General features: G+C 43.2%; 3 protein-coding genes across 4 annotated transcripts in view; 2 read left to right on the top strand and 1 right to left on the bottom strand.

Annotated features, from left to right (window-relative positions):
- cabin1 (calcineurin binding protein 1) overlaps window positions 1–1,949 on the top strand; it is a 46,561-nt gene extending 44,612 nt beyond the window's left edge. The window contains 3 exon segments of the mRNA XM_046034075.1: window positions 1,029–1,187; window positions 1,332–1,534; window positions 1,643–1,949. Coding sequence (XP_045890031.1) covers window positions 1,029–1,187; window positions 1,332–1,534; window positions 1,643–1,804 — 524 coding nt within the window. The 3' untranslated portion in view covers window positions 1,805–1,949.
- Window positions 1,950–7,846: 5,897 nt separating this feature from the next.
- tbx16 (T-box transcription factor 16) lies at window positions 7,847–10,885 on the top strand. The gene is made up of 9 exons (XM_046034074.1): window positions 7,847–7,976; window positions 8,109–8,265; window positions 8,371–8,473; window positions 8,839–9,003; window positions 9,218–9,364; window positions 9,456–9,526; window positions 9,675–9,763; window positions 9,855–10,068; window positions 10,153–10,885. Exons 1-9 carry the CDS (start codon window positions 7,961–7,963, stop codon window positions 10,580–10,582), a joined length of 1,392 nt encoding a protein of 463 aa, XP_045890030.1. The 5' UTR covers window positions 7,847–7,960; the 3' UTR covers window positions 10,583–10,885.
- Window positions 10,886–14,744: 3,859 nt separating this feature from the next.
- On the bottom strand, window positions 14,745–22,631 carry klhl22 (kelch-like family member 22). Of its 2 annotated transcripts, none has more exons than XM_046035258.1 (7): window positions 21,851–22,631; window positions 20,138–20,303; window positions 19,725–20,048; window positions 19,142–19,551; window positions 17,986–18,178; window positions 17,595–17,828; window positions 14,745–17,235 (listed from the first exon to the last, which is right to left on the bottom strand). In XM_046035258.1, exons 1-7 carry the CDS (start codon window positions 22,090–22,092, stop codon window positions 16,894–16,896), a joined length of 1,911 nt encoding a protein of 636 aa, XP_045891214.1. In that variant the 5' UTR covers window positions 22,093–22,631; the 3' UTR covers window positions 14,745–16,893. The 2 variants fall into 2 exon arrangements, with proteins under 2 accessions (XP_045891214.1, XP_045891215.1); XM_046035259.1 differs by having other exon boundaries at window positions 19,737–20,048.
- Window positions 22,632–22,885: the final 254 nt, after the last annotated feature.

The raw sequence follows: 22,885 nt of genomic DNA, 5'->3' as shown, positions 1-22,885 counted from the left end.
CCCCCCCCCCCCCCCCCCCCCCCCAAAAAAAAGTGTAGACTTGTTAATAAATGAGTCAGACCGAGCTCTGTCCCTATCATCACCTATTACATGTCATGTGACGAGCATTTTTTATTTTTGTAGACATTAATTACATCAATAAATCCAGTTTACTGGGAGTGTCGGTAACCAGTAGCTGCATATTGGCAGTTTGTGTGGCTCTATTCAAATTTCCTCAAGTTATTAAAGTTGGATGACCTTTGAATGTGTTGCAGACACATGCAAAAGTATTGGCATTCACATTATTTGTCACGCATGCGCGCGCACACACACACACGCTAACAGAGGTTAGCATCAAGCAAGACTGCAGCGCTGTGTATTATGTAATAGTTACCTGGGCAACATTGGTGGAGAAGCCTGAGTATTAGATCATTTCTGTTTTCATTTGTTTTGGTCTGAGCTGCAGGGGGAAAAGGTGCAGTTAATTCACATGTGCTCATTTTAGATAACTGTCCAATGAAGGGAACTTCAAAGGAAAATTGCAACTAAACTTTTCGGTCACTTGGCAAAACGTCCAGAATGTTACATTTTTACATCTAAATCTCATTTTTAAGCCACAAAAAGTCAGTCCCTAGTAAGTGGTTATGTCTTATGTCACAGTGTGTACGGTCAATAAAGTCAACAGATTTTGTTCTGCCCTTTCCATCAAATAAAACCACTTTCAGTTTCATTTCCATCAACATGATGTATAGCCACCACATATCGATTCACTAAGGACAAAAAGTCACATTAAGTAAGTCAGATGGTTCTGTAAATACTGTTATGTGGGCCAACAATACTGGGAATCAAGCCTCAAGTTCTTGTTGTTAATCAGTTCTGACAGACAAAATGCATAGAGATGATAATTCTGATGTTTTCCATGACTAATAACACAAAAACTAACATAACCAGCAAAGTTGTCAAGGGATCCGAAGTTAATTAGAAGTACTCTACAACTGCCAAAGGCTTGGAGGGTCCGGTGCTGATAGTATAGTTGTTTTTGCCCACAGAGGAGCGGGAGGAGCACTCAGAGGGACTTTCGTACCGACAGCAGGAGTCACACCTTTGTCAACAGATGAAACTCGCCACTGTATCCCAAGTACAAGAGTCAGCAGCAGGCTGGTTCCAGGAAGAAACTGCCACATGTAGCACCGCACAACCTTGCCCAGGTCAGAACCTTTTGAATCCGAGGTGACAAAACGTCACAGCAGGATACCTGGATTGAATTAATAATCGACCATTACAAAGTGAGGCTTCATGTGCTTTGAAACAGTTCTAATATTTAGGAATGTCGTCTTGTTTTTCTGACTCAGACCAGCAGCAGTATGCCAGCAGTGAGCAGTCAAAGCTTCCAGACCCCAACCGAATCCGCTCCCGTGTCCCACCTAACATGCCAAAGCTTTTCATCCCCTCCACTGTTGCCAAGTTCCCACCAGAAATCACAGTAACACCTCCGACACCCACACTTCTCTCCCCCAAAGGCAGCATCTCGGAAGAAACCAAACAAAGACTTAAGGTATGCATCTTGCCTCTAAACATGTGCTTCTGTTAGTGTGTCTGTGCGAGTGTGCTTAAGCATACATGCAACACTCAACAGTGACCCCTGCTGTCTACTCCTGTACAGAACGTCATCCTGTCATCTCAGTCTGCGGCCACAGTCAAAAAGGACACTCTGAGCCAGCCGGCGCTGGAGGTGCAGGAGACATCTAGCCAGGAGTCGTCTCTGGAGAGCGAGTCGGATGAGGAGGAGGAAGAGGAGGAGGAGGACGATTACATGGACATCTGAGCCCCTGAAGGCCTTGCGTGCACGCTGAGACTGAACTGACATTTGTCGCAGCTTGGCCTCACATTGCCAAACCGTGTGCCCCTGTCTTTAAAAAAAAAAAAAACAAGAACTCAAAAGAAAAAACTAAAGGAATGGTACATGTCACTGCAGCTGTCTTTGTTGATGCTATTGTTCCCTCATGTGCATTACAAAAAAGCACTCCCAAACTGAAGAAATGCCGTATTCTCATCGCCTGTCATGTCACTGTGTTGCTCTGCTTGTCAGCAGTGACGTTGTGTATGACAGACTTTGATGGCTTTAGTCTCACAGCATGTCTGCAATGTGCCATTTATGCATATCACACATCAGCTTATCCAGCTCCCAACTGCACACTGGATCTGGCAAGAAAGACTTTCAGCCTTAACACCAACCAGTCCCGTGTTTATGCATCTTTTTTATTTGCTTCATGTTTTATGCTAAAGGCCAATTTATGCTTCTGCGTCGAGTCTACGCCGTAGCCGACCACGTGAGCATTTATACTTGTGCGTTAGTGTCTGCGTCACTCTGCAATAGTTATTGGTGTAGGCTGCTACAAACCAACGATGACTGAAACTGAGCAAATCATGTTGGAGTTGGAGCTGATCCATGTTGAACAGCAGTTACTTTCAGTGAAATTACTTAAAAGTAATTTTTGGGGAGGTGCACGTCAGGCTAGGGAGTGGATTCGACACAGAAGTATAAATTGGCCTTAACTGTACCTCCAAGCTGCAGCTAAATCCTCGTTGGAGAACCAGCCGCCAATCTGAGGTGCCTCAGTCTGGACTGATGCTCAGCAGCATGTACCTGCTGTCCTCCACTTTGATCATTTACTTTGGCATGAGAATTTCAATTGCAAGACACGTCGCACAGGCACATGACATATTTCACTGAACACAAGGGTGACATGAGGATCAATCGGCTGCATTGAGGTTCGTGCCTCGTGGAGCTAACGGGCCAAACAGCCTCACAACCTGTAGCAGATTGGAAATGTTTACACTTAACATTTGGGATGTTTTTCCGTTAGCACTTAACTCTGTGCTATTTTTTTGTACTCACTGTATTTCATGTAAAATATATATATATTTTTTTTCTTTTCTTTTTGGTGTGCATTTGTAGCTAAGAAGAACAGTTCTTACCAGGAAGGCGTCCTGTCACCAGCACTGATCTGAATAATATGGAAATGGGTTTCAGTTATTATGAATTAGCTTTTGTACATCTCATAATCCAGATATCTTTTCAATATGTTTGGCTTTTAATGGGTTGAGTATTAAGCGGAGGAAGTGTGTGCACGTGTGAGAGTGAAAGGGTCACTTCAGTTTCAATCAGTTCAGGAAGCGACTCACCGTCAACGCTTTACGAGATCTTTCCTGATTTCGGTGGAATTGAAATGCATGCTGAAGAACACTTTCTAATACAGATGCCTTTCCATTTAAACCATTTTGGTAAATTTGTCACAATTCTAGCTTAACTCAGAGGAAGACAACAGAATGTTTTTTACAGATTGTTTTCTATAAAAAGAAAGATATTTACTGATAGTGTTTCTTGAAAGCTGTCTAAAAAGAATTTTTAAAAAGACACAAATGAATAATTGTAAACAATCACCCTTCATAAAAAGACAAACTGTTTTGTATTTTATTTCATTATTATTTTGTGTGTAAAAAGTTTTCTATTGTTCTACTGAGCTTCTGGGAATGTACCACGGCTAAAGACGTGACCGGGTTCAAGGCTTTAGCCCCCCCCCCCCCCCCCCCCCCCCCCCCCCCCCCGGCTCAGGCTGCTGGAGGGGAGCTGTTCTGTGTCTCGACTGAATGCATTATAGATGTCAAACCAAAAATATATTTGAGAAAACCTATTTGTTCTGTGTGCTACTTAAAATACCATCCAGATGTGCATAAAATGTTATTCACAGGAGGCCAAATACGACGGTGGTTTTGTTTGTAGTCTCTATAAACTGTCGACAGAGTTCAGACCCCTTGAGCTTTCTAAGAAAAACAATAAGGTAAAGTACCTTTTATTGTTTTTCTGTTTTGAGAAGCCACTTTTAGTAACAGTTTGACAATGAAAATGATTTGTCCTCAGCTCATAAAATGTATATATTTTATACGAACTTCACCTCCTGTCAAAGAAGTTTAAATTAGAAGAGGTTCATTTTGATTGTTGTTTTATATTACTTTCTAATAAGTCACCAGGTGAGTTGTCGGCGAGCTGGGACATCCATGTTTACTGAGTATTCTGCAAAAAGGAAGGAGACGGTTACTCACTAAAACACATGGCAGGCATTTTTGTCAGCAGTCGTGGCCACACAACATTTCAACAGTGACAGCTGATTACTTGGCAGCCAAGTTTATTTTGTGCGTGTGTGTTTGGCCTATTAAGCAGAAAAGACGCCTTTTAAATTTCATCTGTAACACACTCAGTGTTTGATGCCTATATCCTAATGGCTGCTAATATTTATGTTAATAATTTCTGTCATGATTAAACAACTGTTATAACAGCCAGGTATAAAATCCTTCCAGATAATTTCAAAACCAACTGACAGAAAATAAATTTTATTTATACAGCCCAAAATTGCAGTGCCTCAAAGTTGCCTCAAAGGGCTTTAAAGTCCGTACAGCATACGACACCCTCCATCATTAAGGAACCCCCCCCCAAAAAAATTAGTGATTTGTGTGATCGATGTTGCTTTTAAATCATTTTGAAATCTAAAGTAAATAAAAATAAAGTACATGAAAAAGTATCTCCTTCCAGCCACCATGCTTCCAGTGGAGCTGTGGCTGGCGGACCACCCCGCTGACCACATTGACTTTGTGGTCAAAGGGCTTGTTCACGCTGGTGTGAAGTCTCTGACACGAGGGAAGTCATTAGTCTTCATTAGCAACTTCCAGGAGTTTCTTATGAAGTGCTGTGAAGTTGTCATTTGCCCCCTTTGCCAGGCAAGCTAGATTTGAGGTTTGTTTTCATATGTGATGGACCAAATGTGAGCTCGCCCGACCCCTAGTTGTTGCATCTGAGATCACGTTTACGCTGCAGTTAGGACAGGGACGCCAGACAGGATATTGTAATGGATATTTTTTATCCCTCCTGATAGAATCTGACTCATTAGTTATGTTATCTTGTTTAGGAAAAATACCGTCTATGCTTGGGTGCCACTTTATGCAGACCTTTTTAGATGAAAGTTTTCCACTGTGCCATAAACTGGACATGATGTTATGAATCCTCTGTAATCACATACAGCATCTCAAAGCAGATAAAGTCTAGTTATAATTGACCTGTTGTCAGGTGAAGGCATTTCTCCTGCCATGTGAGATTGTTCAGTCTCCGGTGACATCATGTTGTTTCCAGCCGTGGGGCTGCTAACACAAACCCCTCAAAGTGGCCAATTAAGCATCAAAAGGGCATGCTGCATGGCTAATGTGAGCGAAAGGTGTGAGATTTCTCGTCAGTCCACTCCAGGGGCTCTTTATTGGGCTGCAAGAGAGCCGTCTGATCCCCGGGCCTTGGCTGTATATTGGCAGCTGTTAACTGTTGAGCACAAGGGGATCTGTGCAGTTAAAGCAAATGGCCAAAGACTGACACCTGGGAGGTGGAACATCCCTGCCAAAGGTGATCCAGGAGGGAGGGAGGAGAGACTGGAATCAAGCATGAGATATGGTCATGTAATTTGAGCGGGAGGTATGAAGATATCTATGATTTGATTCCTCCTGTCGTCCCTCATTATTTACTCTTGTAGCTACACTCATACAGTGTCTTTAGGACCTTTAACCAAATGTTTTTGGTAAGCAGTCCCTATCAGTCTTCTCCAGAAGACCTCCCTGATGTGGCAGCCAGTCTAAATCACCCCAGACTGGCTGTTACATAAGGCAGAGCTCCATGCCATGTCTCTCTGTCCCTGACTTTTGTCCCCAGGCCATGTTCTGGGGCCTTTACCAGTCACATCTGTCACCTCCAGATCCAGTGCGTAATGGGATTGACACTGCTGCTGCTGAAATGTACACCTCAGCTCTAATGCCGACACACTCTGCTGCTAGAGTTGAAGTGATCTGCAGACAATTTCTTATCAAAATCTCTTTATTTCGCACAGCGTCTTGCTCCTAAACACTCAAAGAGCTGTGTGACCTATCTGCCCTGTGAAACAGCTTAAGGGGATCCCCATGCAGGCCTCGGAGGAGCTGGCTAAGTGCTAAGTGAGGAGAGCCACACTGTACCTGTGATTAATAACTCCTCGACAACAGTTGGTTTCACATGAGGAGGATAAAAACTCATCGCACTTCCTCAAGGCCAATGTTGTGCCACCAGGTTCCACAGAGGGTGGAGTGCAGGGAGAGTCCTGCATCGGGGCAATAAACACGAGTCAATGATCGCGCAGAGATCTCTGCATCTTTAAGTGCACCATTACAAGCTGAATGTTACCATTTTTATATTCTGCATCGACCACAAACAGGAGCCTTAAAGAGGCTAGTCAATATTTTCACAGGGAGGACTTTTTAGCAGGAAACATCTCGTTTTGCACACTTAACTGCTGATTCTACTGAGTGTTGTGCTACCATCAAAATTGTGGGGTCATTTATATGCCGCACACATTGCTTTTAAAAGTCTTGGTCATACATTGCATATGGTTTTGGTATCTAACCTGTTATCCAAACAGTTACAGTTGCAATTCCTTTGTGCATGGGTGTCGGAGAGCTGAGCTCACAGGAGGCATTGTATGCAGCATGCAGACATGAGAATACAATGAGAAATGGAAGTGATGTGTCTGTGCTAGAAAAGAGGTTGAATGAGATGTGAAAGTCACCTCAATTCAAATTTTCATGTCAGTGGAAGCAAGAGTATTTAACTTCTACCTAATTTTGTTCCTCTATGCAAATGCATGCAGTGTTTAGCATTTGTTTTGTCTGTGGTACGGGGTATGATACAGGCGGAGACAGGCCTATGAATGACACCCGTGGATTTTGCCTGGATGTGGATGGCGGGGGGGACAGCCGAGTTGTTGTGGCAGGTCTTTATTGTCAGACCCCTCCTGTCCCATTCAAGGCTGACTTGGGCTTGTGGTGCTAACTGGCTGTTAATTGCCTGCCTATACACAGGGCTTTCTCCACATGCAGAAACCAGCTCCTTCAAGGGAAACTAGCCTAATGAGATTATCTATCAGAGCATGGGCCTGTCTAGACACCCCAATACACAACCCCACAACCACCACCACCACAGCCTGCAGTCCTGCAACCTTCACAGGATGCCCCCAGGTGAAAGTTACCTGCAGAAAGAGAGAGTGCATGTTGTCATTACACCATTATGGGTTTACACAGAGTTTCCCACCCACTGTGTAATTTATCTGATGGAGAAAGCTGGAGAATGTAAGAAAGTGTAAAGCTGTTCATGCATTTGATGCCAGAAAATGTCTATTGTCTTTTGTTTTTATCCAATTTCAGATCAATATAAAGGACATGCAATAATTAGGTTCTGCTTTGAGAAAACTCTTCTTTAAAATAGAAGCATTTTAAAACACTGACTCCTCCAGTGCACACACAACACACAGGAATATTTAAAGGCACCCAGCATTCAGTTATGTTAAATGTCTTAAATTGGGTATTTACCACATTACACAAACATACTAAATGCCATTTTGGTGTGTGGTGATGTGTGTGAATGATATTTACACAGATTCTGGTGCCGCTGAGAATCCTGATCTGCAGCAGGGAAGTCTGTCCATATTTGTTTTAAAGTCTCTTAGCAGTTAATAAAGATACATTTCCTCCGTCCCTCTTCCTGTGGGGACGGTATCAAGGCTCTGTTAAGTCTCTTTGATTTCCAGCGCCCTCCAATCACAGCGGGGCACTGACTCATCATTGTGCCACTTCAAAGCCTGGGAATGTCTCTCTTGACCCCACCCACTCCGTGGCTCCCCTTAAAAGTCATGGTCATCTCTTCCTGCAGGACTCAACAGCTTTGAAATATCTGCTTCAACAAGACTGACTAACCTTCTGACTGCCTGAGCTGCTGGATTTCTTTTTTATTTTTACACACAAGGCACCAGGAGGGAGAGCAGAGCTGAAGAAACACTTGGATATCACTGATACTGGACTGCTTATTGACCCTTAGTGCATGAACCTTTTCAAGCTGTGCTACTACTGAACCTGAAAAATGCAGTCCATCAGAGGTAAGTGTTGACTGACTTTCATTTGATTTATGCTGGGCTTTCCCAACCAATTTTAGTTTTGTTGTCTTTACCTGAAAACCTTTCTTGATTATGACTTGAAGCTTGGATGTGACAAATCTTATTTACTCCTAGACTTGAAGCCCAACTTCAGCGGCCCTCCTCCCTCCTCCATGGCTGCCGGCCCCGATGCCTATCTCCAGGGCAACATCAGGATGACTCTGGAGGACCCTGAACTCTGGAAGTCCTTCCATGGAATAGGAACAGAGATGATTATCACTAAACCTGGAAGGTAAGACGCCAGAAAAATTCCTTTAATAAAAATGGTTTGCAAAGGAGTGTCCTCTGTAGCTGTGTTTGCTTGTTTGTCTCATGTGTTGCCTTCTGTGTTTTCCAGGAGGATGTTTCCACACTGTAAAGTAAATCTTTCCGGGCTCATTCCATGTGCCAAGTACATTTTACTGGTTGACATGGTCCCTGAGGATGGTTTCAGGTATAAGGTAAGACAGCGGTTATTTTTCCTTCACTTATGAATGAGCATCTTGATACCATTTTTAAGTATCCTTGACTTATCACAGCTATGGCTTTGGCTGTAGATATCCTTCAGTAGTTAAGCCCCCCACCCCCACAAACACCCTACATTGTACATCAAAGGGGTGCTATCTCTTCCTGTTTTTCTATCCCCTGCTGGGAGCCCACTGTACTACCCCCTATCCCTGTGGGTGGTACAGGCCGGCAGTCACTCTCCACTCTATCGTCCTCCTCTCACACTGTGAGGAAGGGAAGAAGCTGAAGCTCCTTCTGTAAATCACCTTTCACTATGACAGGCAGACTGACTGACGGACTATCTCTCTCCTTCCTACAGTGGAATAAAGAGAAATGGGAGGTGGCAGGAAAAGCGGAGCCCCAGCCTCCCTGCAGGACCTACCTCCACCCTGACTCTCCGGCCCCAGGGAGCCACTGGATGAAGCAATCCGTCTCCTTCCTCAAGCTCAAGCTCACCAACAATACGCTCGACCAGCACGGCCATGTAAGTAAGAGCACTCGAAACGGGGCGCTTAACAACAACTCTGTATTTCCAAATTATATCTGCACTAATTTCTCAAAGCATGTTGGACAAATTAAGTCAGTGGGGGACAAACTGGTAACGCTTAGCAGACTGGATGTTTTGGCAGTGACATAGTTGAGACTAAATTAAGCTGAAAGTGCTTAAAATCAGTAAAGTGCTCTGTTTCTATCTGCAGATAATTTTGCACTCCATGCATCGCTACCACCCGCGCTTCCACATCGTCCAGGCAGATGACCTGTTCAGTGTCCGCTGGAGTGTTTTCCAGACCTTCACCTTCCCTGAGACTTCCTTCACAGCAGTCACAGCCTACCAGAACACCAAGGTCAGTTTCTATCACTCCAATCCAATGCAAACTGCCGGTAGGACATCACATGTGATTGAGATTTTTACTGATTTGATTTCCCCACTTACAGATCACAAAGCTGAAGATTGATCACAACCCATTTGCAAAAGGTTTCCGGGATGAAGGCACTAACAAAAAAAGGTGAGTATCACACTGGAAAAAAAAACAATCCAGTTGCTGGTTGCTTTATTTAAAAAATGGCGGCTCACCTTAGGATTTCCTTTGCTGCAGATTGTATTGAAAGTAATGTATATAGCATTGTTTTAATGAACCTGATGTTCCTTTGCAGGCGTGCAAGCAAGAACCCAGCCTGCCTCGAGAAACGGGCCAAGATGTCAGACGGCTTGAACAGGGACTCTGAGGAGGGCAGTCCATCAGGTACCGTTTTAAGAACCCCCTTCCTCCTGTTGATGTTTTTACATTCTTGTCCTGTAATCCTAAATTGATCCACTGATTTGTGTCTTCTCAGACTTCTGCCGGTCATCGTTTGAGGGCTATGACGGAGAGGAAGGAGACCTGCCCAAAGGGAAAGAGGGTGATGCCGTCAAAGAGGAGCGTTACTCCCCGTGGGCTGTTGAGAGGGATCCCAGTGTGAGGACTGACTCCCCTGCTGGGACAGACCCCAGGGACATGTACAACACAGAGCAGCTTGTTCCTGCTCCAGCTTCCTACCAGCCGTACAGGTGAATACTGGTACAGTAGTGCAACTAATAAGAGAATAATGTCATGATAAACAGAACGCTGACCATCTTCTTTTTACTTTTTAGGTTCCACGAGTATGGAAAGTCCCCCTCTCCCACCTCCAGCATCGGCAGCAGCTACAGTGGATCAGGACGCAGCAGCTTTGAGTCCAGAGTCCCTGATGTCGCCACCGTCCCCACCGTCCCCGATCATGATTCTTCAAAGCCCCGTACACATGAGATTGGCCCTTCCCCTTGCGGCCCGCAGGACTACACCGGGGTCCTCAACATGACTATGGCCCAGGCAGGCAAGCCAGGGGTGATCGGCCACCACATCTACAGCCCATATGGCGCTGAGCAGCCCCTGGGCCAGTGGAGCAACCCCGGTCCCGCCCAGTACCCACCTCCTCACCACCTGACTGCTGACTACACCACGCAAGCTGTGCACCACGGCTATCACCATGGCAACGTGGCCGAGTGGAGCCAGTACCCGCTGTTCTCTTATTCCTGCTGGTGAAGGGACCTTCAGTGTTAACTGACTGAGAGTGACTTTACCAATGCTGCAGCTGATGCAGAGCTCACAGCTGCGAATGCATGCCCAGACCAGGCTGAGGGCCAGAGGCCTGAGACAAAAAAAACTGGAAAGATGACAAGAAGTATAAGGAGCCGCCTGCTGCTGCCTTCTGGTTAGACTGACAGGATTCAGACTCCAGTTACGCCGATTGAAACTAAAGTGTGCTGCTCCGTGCTGATTGGTTGTTTTATGGTTGCAATGTCTATTTATTTTGTATTTCATCTCATCTCCAAGTGTAAATATTATTTTTGTAAAAATAAAAAAAGAAAGAATAAGGGTGCAATGTATGTTTATGCTCAAACTGTGACGTGATCTGAAAATAAAAACCTAAAAAAAACCGTGATGTCTTGTTTATATATATATAGATTTAAATAGTTTATATATATATATATATATATATATATATATATATGTCTTATTATATATTAATCTTTCCAAAGGTAGATTTGTTTTAAAAAGACACCTAGTTTACATATAACTTTTGTCTTTTCCTTCGGCAGTAAAAAACTGCGTTTCAACATGAGTGGATGATGTAAATAATAACCCCTTACTAGTGCTTACATTCAAACTAAATGCGATACTAGTTATCATTACAACCCCTCCGATTTCTGTCCAGGCCTTTACGTCTTCCACTAGTTTTATGAGCCATGAACTTCTATAATTAGTTTTCATCCAGTCCATCTTCTGCACACAGCAAGTGTGAATGAATGAGTGTATTGTAAATGTGTCTTTGTTTGTGGGTACACATCTGCATGCTTTGTATCCGGCCAGCTCTGATAGGCAGCACGTCCTTTGGTGGTGTTTGTTTGTATTTCCTCTTTGTTGATCTAATGAGGGCCACTCTGTAGTTTCGACAGGCCCAGCATGCATTAAAGACATTGTATTACTGACTCTGGCTCACCTGCTGAGGTTTACCCATCGGCATCATAAAGCATTGCACAACTCCCGTTCTCCATCTCAATGAGCCTTAAAAAGCATGAAAATGGGGGGCTGTTGGCTCCTTTTCACAACTGAAAAACACAGGCTTGCCCCATCGCCTACACCCTGGGTGGATATGAGCTGCTAATGACTGTTGTAAAGTCCAGGGGGATTGGGGAGGAGGAGGGGGAGGTCATCCTTCTGGAACAATTCTGGCGTGGTGTTGATTTTATTCGGTGCGATTCATTATCTTGGAGGCTTCTTGAACCAGTACGTCCACCCCCAGACTTCCTCAGCTGTATGTTTCACGCACTTCATTTACTCATTTTAATGAGGATAAGAAAAGCGAGATCTTAACAGGAATCTGCACCACAGGGTGAGAAGGTCAATGTGATGAAGTTCAAATTCTGGGATATTATGAGATTATACCTCCCAAATGCCATCTTTTTGATTAAACCCAGTAAAGATGAAATCATATTGGAAGGAATAAGGACAATAAAATCCTGACTAAGACATAAAAGAGCTTCAGGATATTGTTTGAGATGATACATGACATTACATCCTTTGCACATAATCTGTATTTATAGACATACAGACAAAGCTTAAAGCAAGTGTCGTCACAGGAATATTTAGGTGATAAAGTTTTTGGTAGAATTTTACAACACAATACTGTCACTGTACCTAATGTACTGTCCTAATGGGACGGTATAGTTGAAAATATACCTTGGACCCCTCTTTCTCAGATCAAAAAGAAATCTGTTATCACACTTTTATATGATTATGTTTTCCAGATAATTTTTACTTAATTGTGCTTTAATTCACAACCATTGTATTAATGTCAATTATTTAGCTCCTTTGGTCTGTATTGTGTTTGTAATATTGTGCTTGTCTTTTGTGTGTGTTTGTGTTGTGTTCCCTGATCATCTGAAGTTGCATATAGTTAAATGCATTGTAAATTGTTTAATTAAAAAAGGCTGGGGGTAAAAGCTGCAGAAACGTCTGAGGTAGAATTGTGTTTTGAGGATGCAAACTTATTCTTTCAGAGGGAATTTGTCATAGCTTGGTCCCAGTCCTCTGAATGGCTGTCCACATCTCAGATCTGTTTAGAAAGTCAAATATGAATGAATGGGTTAGTCTGATCATCAGGCTAAATTTATTTGGTAAACTACAGATTTTTTTTTTCTCCAGATAGACAAGAATACAGTATTCAGCAAACTGTCAGAAGCTGTGAGTGCATCGCTTTGCATTTGTAACAAAGTTGGGGGTTAGAAAGAATTGTGGGAGGCCAACAGGTTAGACAGACCTCCAGATCACGTCATGCTGATGCTATTTAATCATCTGCATCACAGCAAAATGGTATATACTGCACGATCTATTATGTTTACTATAGAGTAATAATACATTTTATTTAAATGCGCCTTTCATGGCACTCAAGGTCTCCTTACATCATATAAGAGCAGTACTAAAAACATACAGTAAAGTAAAGTAAAAGTAAGAGTTTCAAAGTTTGGGTGCAGGATAGGAGAAGGCCCCAGCAGCCATTGTGCTGTGGTTGATGGCTGGTAGCGCCAGTAGACCTGCTGTAGAAGACCGCAGGGAGCAAGATGGAGTGTAAGTCTGAAGGAGGTCTGTGTGATAAGCAGGGGATAGATTGTGGAGAGCTTTGAATGTTAATAACAAGATTTTAAAGTTAATCCGCTGTGACAGTGTAATTGATGAGCTGTCCTGTTCTGGATGAGGTGAAGTTTGTGAATAAGTTTAGCGGGGATGCCTGCCAGGATCGCATTGCATTAGTCAATGAGTAAATACATACTGATGCCATGCGTGCTGCGCTCTCTGTACAGGTCACGGTGGTTAGGGCCTTTAGTGAATGCCTCAGAACGTGTTGTAATTTAAAGACAAAGCCACTGTTTGTCACAGAGTCCCTCAGTGCAGCAGCCAGTCGGCTCCATAGATGTCCAGGAGGAATATTGTCGGCCACACAGTGAAAAGCACCAGATCTGAGGACCTCCTCCTCTCCAACACAGCAGGAGAAAAAAGAATGAAAGTGAGCACTTAGTAAAATTCCCTTGACACACACACACCCACAAATCCACTGGGTTTAATCTGCATAGCTCCACATCAATGGGTAATTTGGGCCTTTTAATTGCTGTGATAATGGTCCAGCAAAGAGCACCATATCGACCTGCACTCAGATGCCTGTAACGGCCGCTGACGTGTTTAAGGGCATGACATAGGCTATGTCTTAAGTATCCCCCAGGTGGTACTATAGCTTTAGAATGAAAAGACCCGACGCATAAATGCAGCAGATTGTTGATCCTGGTTGTCCGATGATGGTGTCAGCAGATCCCACCAGACAATTGGCACAATAGTGTGAAACAAGGGGGGCGGAGGGGGGACACTCACTTAGGGCTGGCGGGGGGTAACAGATGTAGATGAAACAGCCTCAGAGAGGAAAGCAGCAGTCAGCCTTCATAAAGCTGATGGAGTGTAGGGCCAAATGGAGAGGAACTAGTAGAGACTGGGTGGAATAAAGGGCCAAGGCAGCACCCACCACCGCTGAAGTTCAAACAAGGACGACATTTATCAGTGGAGATCGTCTATTACATTTATGAAACTGTGTTGAAATACACAAGACTGAAGACCCAATGTTTAAACCCAAAACTATGGCATTCACAAGGATTTTAGGGATAATGAGTCATGAGCCGACACACCCACCTTGTACTTTTTGTATTTATTTAGTTAGCTGTCTATTATTTAAATGGAGCAGTTCTTTCAAGGAAATTCTCTGAACTTTGTTTCTAATTTAAATTGGCACTATATTAAGGGTTTTTATTATTATGTAGGTTTATTAGGAAGTTACACACCTGTAAAATTAAGAACTTTCACTTAATTTCCCAACACAGAGCCTGAATAGTGTTTCACAGGTAACTTTACGTTGCCAAGAATACATTTGTAATGAAGAAATATGAATCTGTGGATTGTTATGTTGAACTTTAAGTAGCCAAATTTAAATATACCAGAATCAGCCTAAATAATACACACCACTTGTTACTTTTTAGTTTAGTTATAACTCCCCCAAGGTTGCTAAAACCCCCCAAACTCCCAGAGAAAATATGGAGGACACGACCTTGGTGTCCTCAATGGCAGCCGCTGACCCTCAGCTAATGTGCACATCCGACAAAAGTGATATATTACAATTTTTATTAAATTTCAAAACTAATCTCATGAGTAGGATACCAAGTTTGCATATTTTGTGTGACAGTGTGTTCTAGTGCACAGCATTTTTTTTCTTAGGACATAACGCTCATTATATAAAAGAGAAAGGTACATTTTAAACTACACTGGAGTTTTCCAACAATAGAGACATATACACAGTGTAGCAGGTGTCATTAATCTTCTTAAATGCCAATATTAAACAGCCTAACAATGAACTGAGGCAACAAGCAGAAGCATGGAGCAAAGTGAAAAGAAATATTCTAAAACCTTCTTCATTGTGCTCTTTGGATTGAGTCATGGAATAGCATATACAGTATGAAAGATCAATGAAAGGACAAAAAAACCCCCAATGGTTTGGTTTTCATCACACAAATATCAAGACAGAAATAATTTACAGACGTGGCAACATGTTGTGAGCTGAGGTCACCAACCTGGAGCACAGGCGCTTCATCATTCGGGTGCAAACACAACTCGGTTCAACAACGTTTTTCAAAACCAATCATGATATTAGAGGCACAATACCTAAGTCTCATCTCCATCCACAGAATGCACCGAAACATAGAAATACATTTCACAAAACAAGTTCAGGAAAAGGCACAATGTTAAATTAGAACAACTTCATGATTACTCAGTAGTTTGGATATGAACACAACGCCATAACCATAGCTGCTAGGGTGGAGAATGAAATTATTTCCTTAAATATCCTTAAAAGAACAAATCTTGGCAGCTAGGAAAAGTCCGTATTACCATTCAAGGTGGGTTAACTAACTAAGGAAGCCTTCTCTCACGACCCTGTCCTGAATGCTGTGTTATTGGGTTTTGATTCTAAGGTTTTGGTTTTGTATCTCCATGTTAGTCCTGTCATCTGTTCCGTTTAGTTCTCCGAGTTTATTTCATTAATCAGCTCGGTATCTGTTATATAGTCTGTGGTCTTGTATCCTTCGTGGTCTGTGTTGTTCTGTTATCTTGCCTCCCTTAGCCGCCCTGTCTTATTAGTTAGAATCCCTTTTGCTGTGCTGTTAGTTCAGACTTAGTTTTTAGTTTGCTTGCTACCTTTAGTGTGCGTCCTCTACCTGATGTTATTGTTTATCTGGTTATTATCCGTCAGCTCATGTATTAGTTTCTGTACCACAATGCTTGAGTTCTGTCTTTTTGCTAGGTGTCTATTTATGTTCTCTCCAGTTTCATTAATTAATCTGATTTTGATCCTTCTGCTTTAGTCTCTGTGTAGACTTTATTATTATTGTTATTCATCCTCATCTTTAAGTTACTTAGTATCTGTCTTGTCTCGTATCTTAGTTCCTTGTTCGGTGTCTTAGTTCTTAGTCCTGTACCATTAGTTCATGTCTTATGGGTTTACTCCTGGTCTGTGTACTTCTGTGTTGTTTTGCTCTTAGTTCAGGTCAACCCTAATCCTGTGTGGTTTTTGGATTATACTCATTTTTGGATTTTCTGTTGGATCACCGTGTTTGCTTGGACTACTATTATTTGGATTATGGACTCAGCCACTCAGTTGTAAGTGTGCTCACCTTTTGTTTGCTTAATAAATTTCTGAACTGCACCAGTCAGACTTAGGGTTCTGCATTTGGGTCCACCAACCTTCTCCACCACCTTCCTAAACCACAAATCCTGACACCTTCTTAAAATGATGAGGCAAAACTTCTTCAAGTACCTTCAACCAAGTCCAGTTTAACCCACGTCAGATAAATATGACCCGGATGACTCTTTAACAGAGATCCATATTACCATGCGTTGCATACCCAGTAGTCGTCACTGCTTTCTTTCACTTGAGGATATAGAGGTTCTCTCTGTGATTAACAATGGAGAGGCAGCTATAGTTACAAGAAATACTGAGGGATCAGGGACAGTAGCATTAGCATTTCAGGAGGCAGAGACGATTATTATAAGATATCTGAAGAGGAACAAAAAGTGTGCAAAGGTCCTGAACCTGACACTTTGGTTCAGAGGCACTCAAACTGGTCAATTTGCAAGAAGGACAAGATGCTGCCAGAAGCATTGCCCCCCAAAATATCCTCATGGTACTTAAAGTTCAACATGCTGTGTAAGAAAAGTGCATGGCAGTGTCCAGTGCTCACATCCAGTTCAACACAGCTGCTTCAATCCTCACTGGAGTCCTCTGAGTTGTCCATGTCCACATCCTCCCATGAAGCCTTGGTGTGCTGCTCCAAGCTCTTGGCATGGGCGATCACAGCAGGAGGCATGGGCACCACGCAGGCCGCCAGGCCAGAGACACGCTCCTTAAACCGTGTCTCCTTCTCCCACTCGTCTGCGTCAGTGTTGTACACGTGAACGTACTTCATCCTTTTGCCTTTGTCGTGAGAGCGTCCTCCCAGGATGTAGATGCGATTGTCCAGCACTGCTACGCCGGGTTCTCCATGTCCAGCAGGGAGGGGGGTCATTAAAGACCAAGAGTTGGCTTCAGGGTCAAAGCATCCCACCTGAAAAAAGGGGACATTTTTCATAAAAGTACTGTCCAAACAGTCAAAAAGCCACTACTCTGGCTTGTAATTAAATCAATAAGTCAAAATCACTTGCTTTTTCAGGCCTTCATCAGAATGTAAAAAAGCGTTGGGCTTATTAGACTATAGAATATTTTCTAATTTAAAACACAGAGAGGATGCTATAATGCATGACCATCTGTGTGTGTAAAGAAATGGAAAAAACATGACAAAAGCAAGAAAAATACATCAGATATCATCTTGAACTGTGTGAAAGACTGCAAGACCACAGTTTTCCAGAGTAGACACTGCCTTCATTGTGCAACAGTAAACACCACTGATGACTTGTGACACTGTACCTTCAGGACATCCCGACGATATCCACGCTCATCATTGCTTCCACCGACAACGTAGACACGTCCATTAACAGCCGCCATGCCGTGCCACGCCCGCTCCACTGGCCCCTCGGCACATGCTGTCCAGTCATTGGCCACAGGGTCAAAACAGTATGTCTCTTTGAGGTATGCCATTCCTCTGCGCCCACATGTAATATAAATTTTCCCATCTAACACTGCTCCTGCATGGGCGTAAACCTGGAGGGAAGGTTAGACTAGTATTAAAGGAAAATCAAGGGAATACCTGGTAAATAACGGTAAAGCCCCATTAACACATGAGTATGTAGCACCATCATGTGGATAACAGCAGTATTACATGCATTTTTATTCATCTTTCCAATCTTTATTCTCACACCTCTCTCTTTAGGGGTGATACAAATTCCCACATGTTGGTGTGTGGGTCATAGCGCTCCACTGACTCCAGTTCATTGCAGTAGTCACGCCCTCCAATGGCATAAATATGGCCACCCAGCACACAAACACAATGGTCAGCATGCTGCTGCTGCAGAGGCTGGATGGAGCACCAGCTGTTGTGACGAGGGTCATATCTAGGAAAAGTATTAAAAACAGTGAAGAAAAGAAACTTTCTAAATCCAATCAGATCTGTAAAACAGTCCGAACGTATAAGAGCTGCCACTGAAATAATTAGTCTATTAAGCAATTAGTTGTTAGAAAATGTTGATAATTGATTTAATAATTTATCACGTTAAAATGCCACACAATCACTGCTTCCAGCTTCTCAAATGTGAGGATTTGCTGCTTGTCTCTTTTTAATTTCTTAGAATTTTATCTGAGAAAATCTTCCATAATATTTTTTTGACATTTTATTTACTAGCCCCAATCGACAAAACAGGTGGGCTTATATATCAGCCAGTATTAGCTTATTGCAAATACATCTGTATCAGCAAATATGTCAACCAATATGTAACAAGTGACAAGCATTGGAGAAGGAATGAAGGTATGTCTGAAATAGGTTAGATGTGCAGTGATACCATTACACAGTTTGTCCACCAGAGACCACTGGCTTATTTTTCAGCCATTAAACGTTCAAATGAAAGAAACAAACTTAAAAGCATCCTTGAAACGAATATTGGCTGAAATGTCCATCAACAGACCAAATATATTTAGTTCACTATCATGTAATCTACTACTTAACATTTGTTTTTTGCATTTTTGTTTGACTCCTATGATTTATTCTATTATTAAAAAAGTTGCAGATTAATTTTCTGTCAACCAACTTGTATGTATTCAGCTGTAAAACAAGTGAGTTGCAGTGCTAAACAGAATACAGTTTAAAAGTTCATATCTGCACTCTTAAAGCTGGGGTAGGCAACGTTGGAAAACTAGCAAGAGACAGATTTTGAAAGTGTCCAACTGTAAGAATCCCACCCCCTCCTTTCAGGCCTCCCTCTAAAGCCACTCCCCCAAAACACATTTCCATCTGCAGTGAGTGCACACAGGTAGGCAGGTTGGCCAGCCAATCACTTCATTCAGGATAAATGGGATCTCACCTCCAGCAGCGGGTCTCTGCACGAAATCCACTGGTGTTCTTGTCTCCTCCAATGAGATAAACAAAGTTGTTGAGCACAGCGACGCCCTGGTTGGACATTCGGGGTGCGTGAGCTGCAGTGAGAGTCTTCCACATCCCCCAGCTCGGGTGGAACACCTGAAACAAATGCTCTCTGTCTGTGAGGGAGCTGGAGGTGAACATCCCCCCGAAGCCCAATATACATTGGAAGGTGGACCGTGGCTGGGTGAGAGGACTCTGCAGGACGGGCTGCCAGATCTCCTGCTCATGGTAGCGCAGGGCGGCTGACACAGAATCCTTCAGTGGACACTGGTTTAGTCTGCCATACAGCCTCTGCAACACTTGTTTCTCAATAAGGCAGAAACGAACAGCATCGAGCATCTTGAGATTCTCCTTTGGGTCAGAGAGAAAAAAATAAATAAAAAAATTTGATTGCCATTTCAGGCAGATAACGCTACGACAAAGTGTGAGTAAAACTAAGTAGGTATAGAATCAATAACAGCGATTCCTTTCTTGGTCAGTATATAGTGTGTATCTGAAGAGGTGAGTACAAAATAAAGACGCACCTTCTGACTGACCTGCAAGTAAACCTGGTCAGTTTCCACCTGCACAGGACTGTAGTGGTAGTGAAGAGCCGCTTCGTATACCTCATTTTCACTGTTCACCTGAAGCTCATCACTGCTCAGCGCTCTGAAGACTTCATCTTGAGGGAGCTGTCGGTACACGTCGGTTCGAGACAAAGTCTGGATGTTCCTGAGGATGTAGGAGTGGACCCTGGCATTAAGTTGTTGCAATCCGTAGAGATCAGCTAGATTATACACCTCTAAAATGTTGCTCTCGTCCAGCCAGGAGAAAAGGAAATCACAGCAAAAGCCGATGACAATCTCAAGCTTTAAAACACAAAAGGACACCGATTAGCAGAAAATAAAAACACAGCTATGAATGTTGTTATCTAGTGCAAGAACAGCAAAGCGCTTACCTGTACTAGCGTGGCAGCAATCAGGACTTCCTGCACACACTCCAGGTCTAACTCAATCTCTGAAGTGTAGATGTAGTCAAGTATTTTTTTCATGGCCATGTAAGATACTCCATGAATTGGGATCTCTTTTTGCTGTGTCTCCCGAAGGCCTCCAGCAAACATTCCCCTAGTGGAATACAGTGGCGCATTGTTAAATGGGGTAACCTTGTGGCGCAGTGACGATAACATGCATACCACCTAGCCACAATCACTTTTGCTGCACGATATCTACCGCTCTTTCTCTGCAGATCATTTTCTACAATGAACTGTTCAATAAAGACAAAATTCCGAAAGACAATGTTTAGGTTAAGCCAAGTAGCCACCTGAAAAGTGAGAAAATCGAAAATAATCTGGTGACCTGGTACAGCCAGAACAGTCTAGAGCTCAATGCTCTGAAGATAGCAGTGGACTTCAGAAAGAGCATCATCCTGTCCCCAGTCACCACTGTGGACTCCTTCCGCTTCCTGGGCACCATCATCTCCCAGGACCTCAAGTGGGAGCTGAACATCACCTCCATCACCAACGAGGCCCAGCAGAGGATGTACTTCCTGTGGCAGCTGAAGAAGTTCATGATGGTGCACTTCTACACCGCCATCATTAAGTCCATCTTCACCTCCTCCATCACCATCTGGTACGCTGCTGCCACTGCCAGGGACTAAGGGCAGGCTGCAGCGTATCACTCACACTGCAGAGAAGGTGTGAGGCTGCAATCTTCCATCACTTCAGGATCTGTACGCCTCCAGGACTCTGAGGCCTGCAGGAAAGATTGTGGCCGACCCATCCCATCCTGTTTGAGACACTCCCCTCCAGCTGGAGGCTGCTGTCCATCAAGGTCAACGTCACCTCTCGCCACAAAAACGGCTTCTTTCCACTGACACTCCAACTCCCCCCCGGTTCTGGGGCTGCTGACTGCTTCATATGATTTCAACCAAATGTTTGTTGATTCTACTGAGCCTCAGTTGTCATTCCCTTCAACCGCTAATACAAATCAAACCAAGCAGTATGCAGTATAAGCTTATCTGTAAAGGGACGTTGGTGCCTTATCTTTAACCTACTTTTAGCATTATAATGGGATTACAGGGCTACCTACCAACACTAGGGCTCCTGCACAGTAAGTTACAAACCAATGTAAAGTACAATACTCTTGTATTGTTTGACTTTACATTCAATACACCCATCTTTCTCAATCATCTGTCTGCTGGCTAAGTGTGGACATCTTAGACTGTATCTGTGACTTACTTTATTTTGTCCATGAAAACAGTTTAATTTAGGTCATGATGTAAGCAGACAATTAAACACAAACCACAAAGGGTTAGGGTTCATGTGCACAGCAAGCACTGCAGGCCACTGCTGATCATATGACAGTGTTGATAAAATGCAGGGGATGGTGTACGAGAGGAGAAACTTTGTTTAAACTGGACTCTGCACCAAGACCCGGATGTGTCTTGTGAGACACTGTGTCTACAAACACCTGCACTGACTGATGTGCTAATGTGTACGTAAATGGTGACAGACAGGAATAAAATGAAGTTGGCGTCTGCGCCGGTGGAAAGAGAAAGAGTGAGCCTTGCATCTTGTTGATGCTGACACACAAGTAAAGAAACAAAAGGGGAAACTACTGTGAAAATAGAAAATGAAAGTATAGCAACAAAAAGACCTGTTGTTGAGTTTTACCTAAAATAATCGCAAGAGGCTGCCAGAAGTATACGATGGGCTTGGATTGGTCGACCCTCCACCAGCAGCACTACATCAAACAGGATGCCACTTTGTCTGAGAGACAGCAGGCCGTCCAGCAGGCTTCGGAAATGGGCTGAACTTCTGTAGGTCTGGCGGCCCTGGCGGCCCGCTGTGCCAGCGCGTCCTCCCACTGGACTCAGCTCTCCATTCTCAGCCATGGCAGCGCACTCGGGCTTCATCGCGTTTATCTGACGACTGCTAATATCATTCTCTGCGCATATTTGTTATAAGTTAATGTCGATACGTAGAGAAATATACAGGAAGAGGGGGGAGAAGCTGGGAAGCTAGTGGCTAAAGAAGGGTGCTCAAGGTTGCTTGAAATTCACTGCATAGTCTCCGTAACGTTGCAGATTTTTAATAAGTTATAATACACACGATTCACACAATAGCTTAATAGCTACAAAAAAAGACGTATACGCCCTACCATCGACCTACTTCTAGTTGCCACTGCGTCGCTCACCTGTCAGGTAATGTTAAGTTAGTTTTAACGGTAACAGCAGCTAGCAAGCTATCAGCTTGTTAGCTCGCTAGCTGGTGAAACGCACTCACAAAAACACCAAGCTGGACAATTTAAAAACGGAAACAACGCCACTGTGCGAAAATATCTTCGGGTTCGTCAAAAACAAACGGTTTTATATTGGTTGTTTCTGTCGCAATGACACCATATCCTTTGTGGAGTGACTAGCTAGCACAGTCGCCTGATTTCTTGACAGATCAAAACAAGTCTGTTTACCTTTTGGTGTCAGGCGGTGAGCTCAAACACTATTGGTCGTTGCTGTCGTTTTGTCCCGCCTACTTTGTAAGAAAGAGCCAATCAGAGACGTCTATCACACTGTAAGCAATTAATGAGACAGTTTCAGTTTAAAATAACATGTTTTTAGTGTGTAGATTTTGCCATTATATTATTTTTATCCCTTGTTCGGTTTTATAGTATTAATATTGATAAAATTCAGTGTTTCAAAGGTCATTTCC

Source organism: Micropterus dolomieu, linkage group LG21 (assembly GCF_021292245.1).
Source record: "Micropterus dolomieu isolate WLL.071019.BEF.003 ecotype Adirondacks linkage group LG21, ASM2129224v1, whole genome shotgun sequence".
Taxonomy (NCBI): domain Eukaryota; kingdom Metazoa; phylum Chordata; class Actinopteri; order Centrarchiformes; family Centrarchidae; genus Micropterus; species Micropterus dolomieu.
Note: the sequence above shows the minus strand (reverse complement) of the source record. Positions and strands in the feature narration are given on the sequence as shown.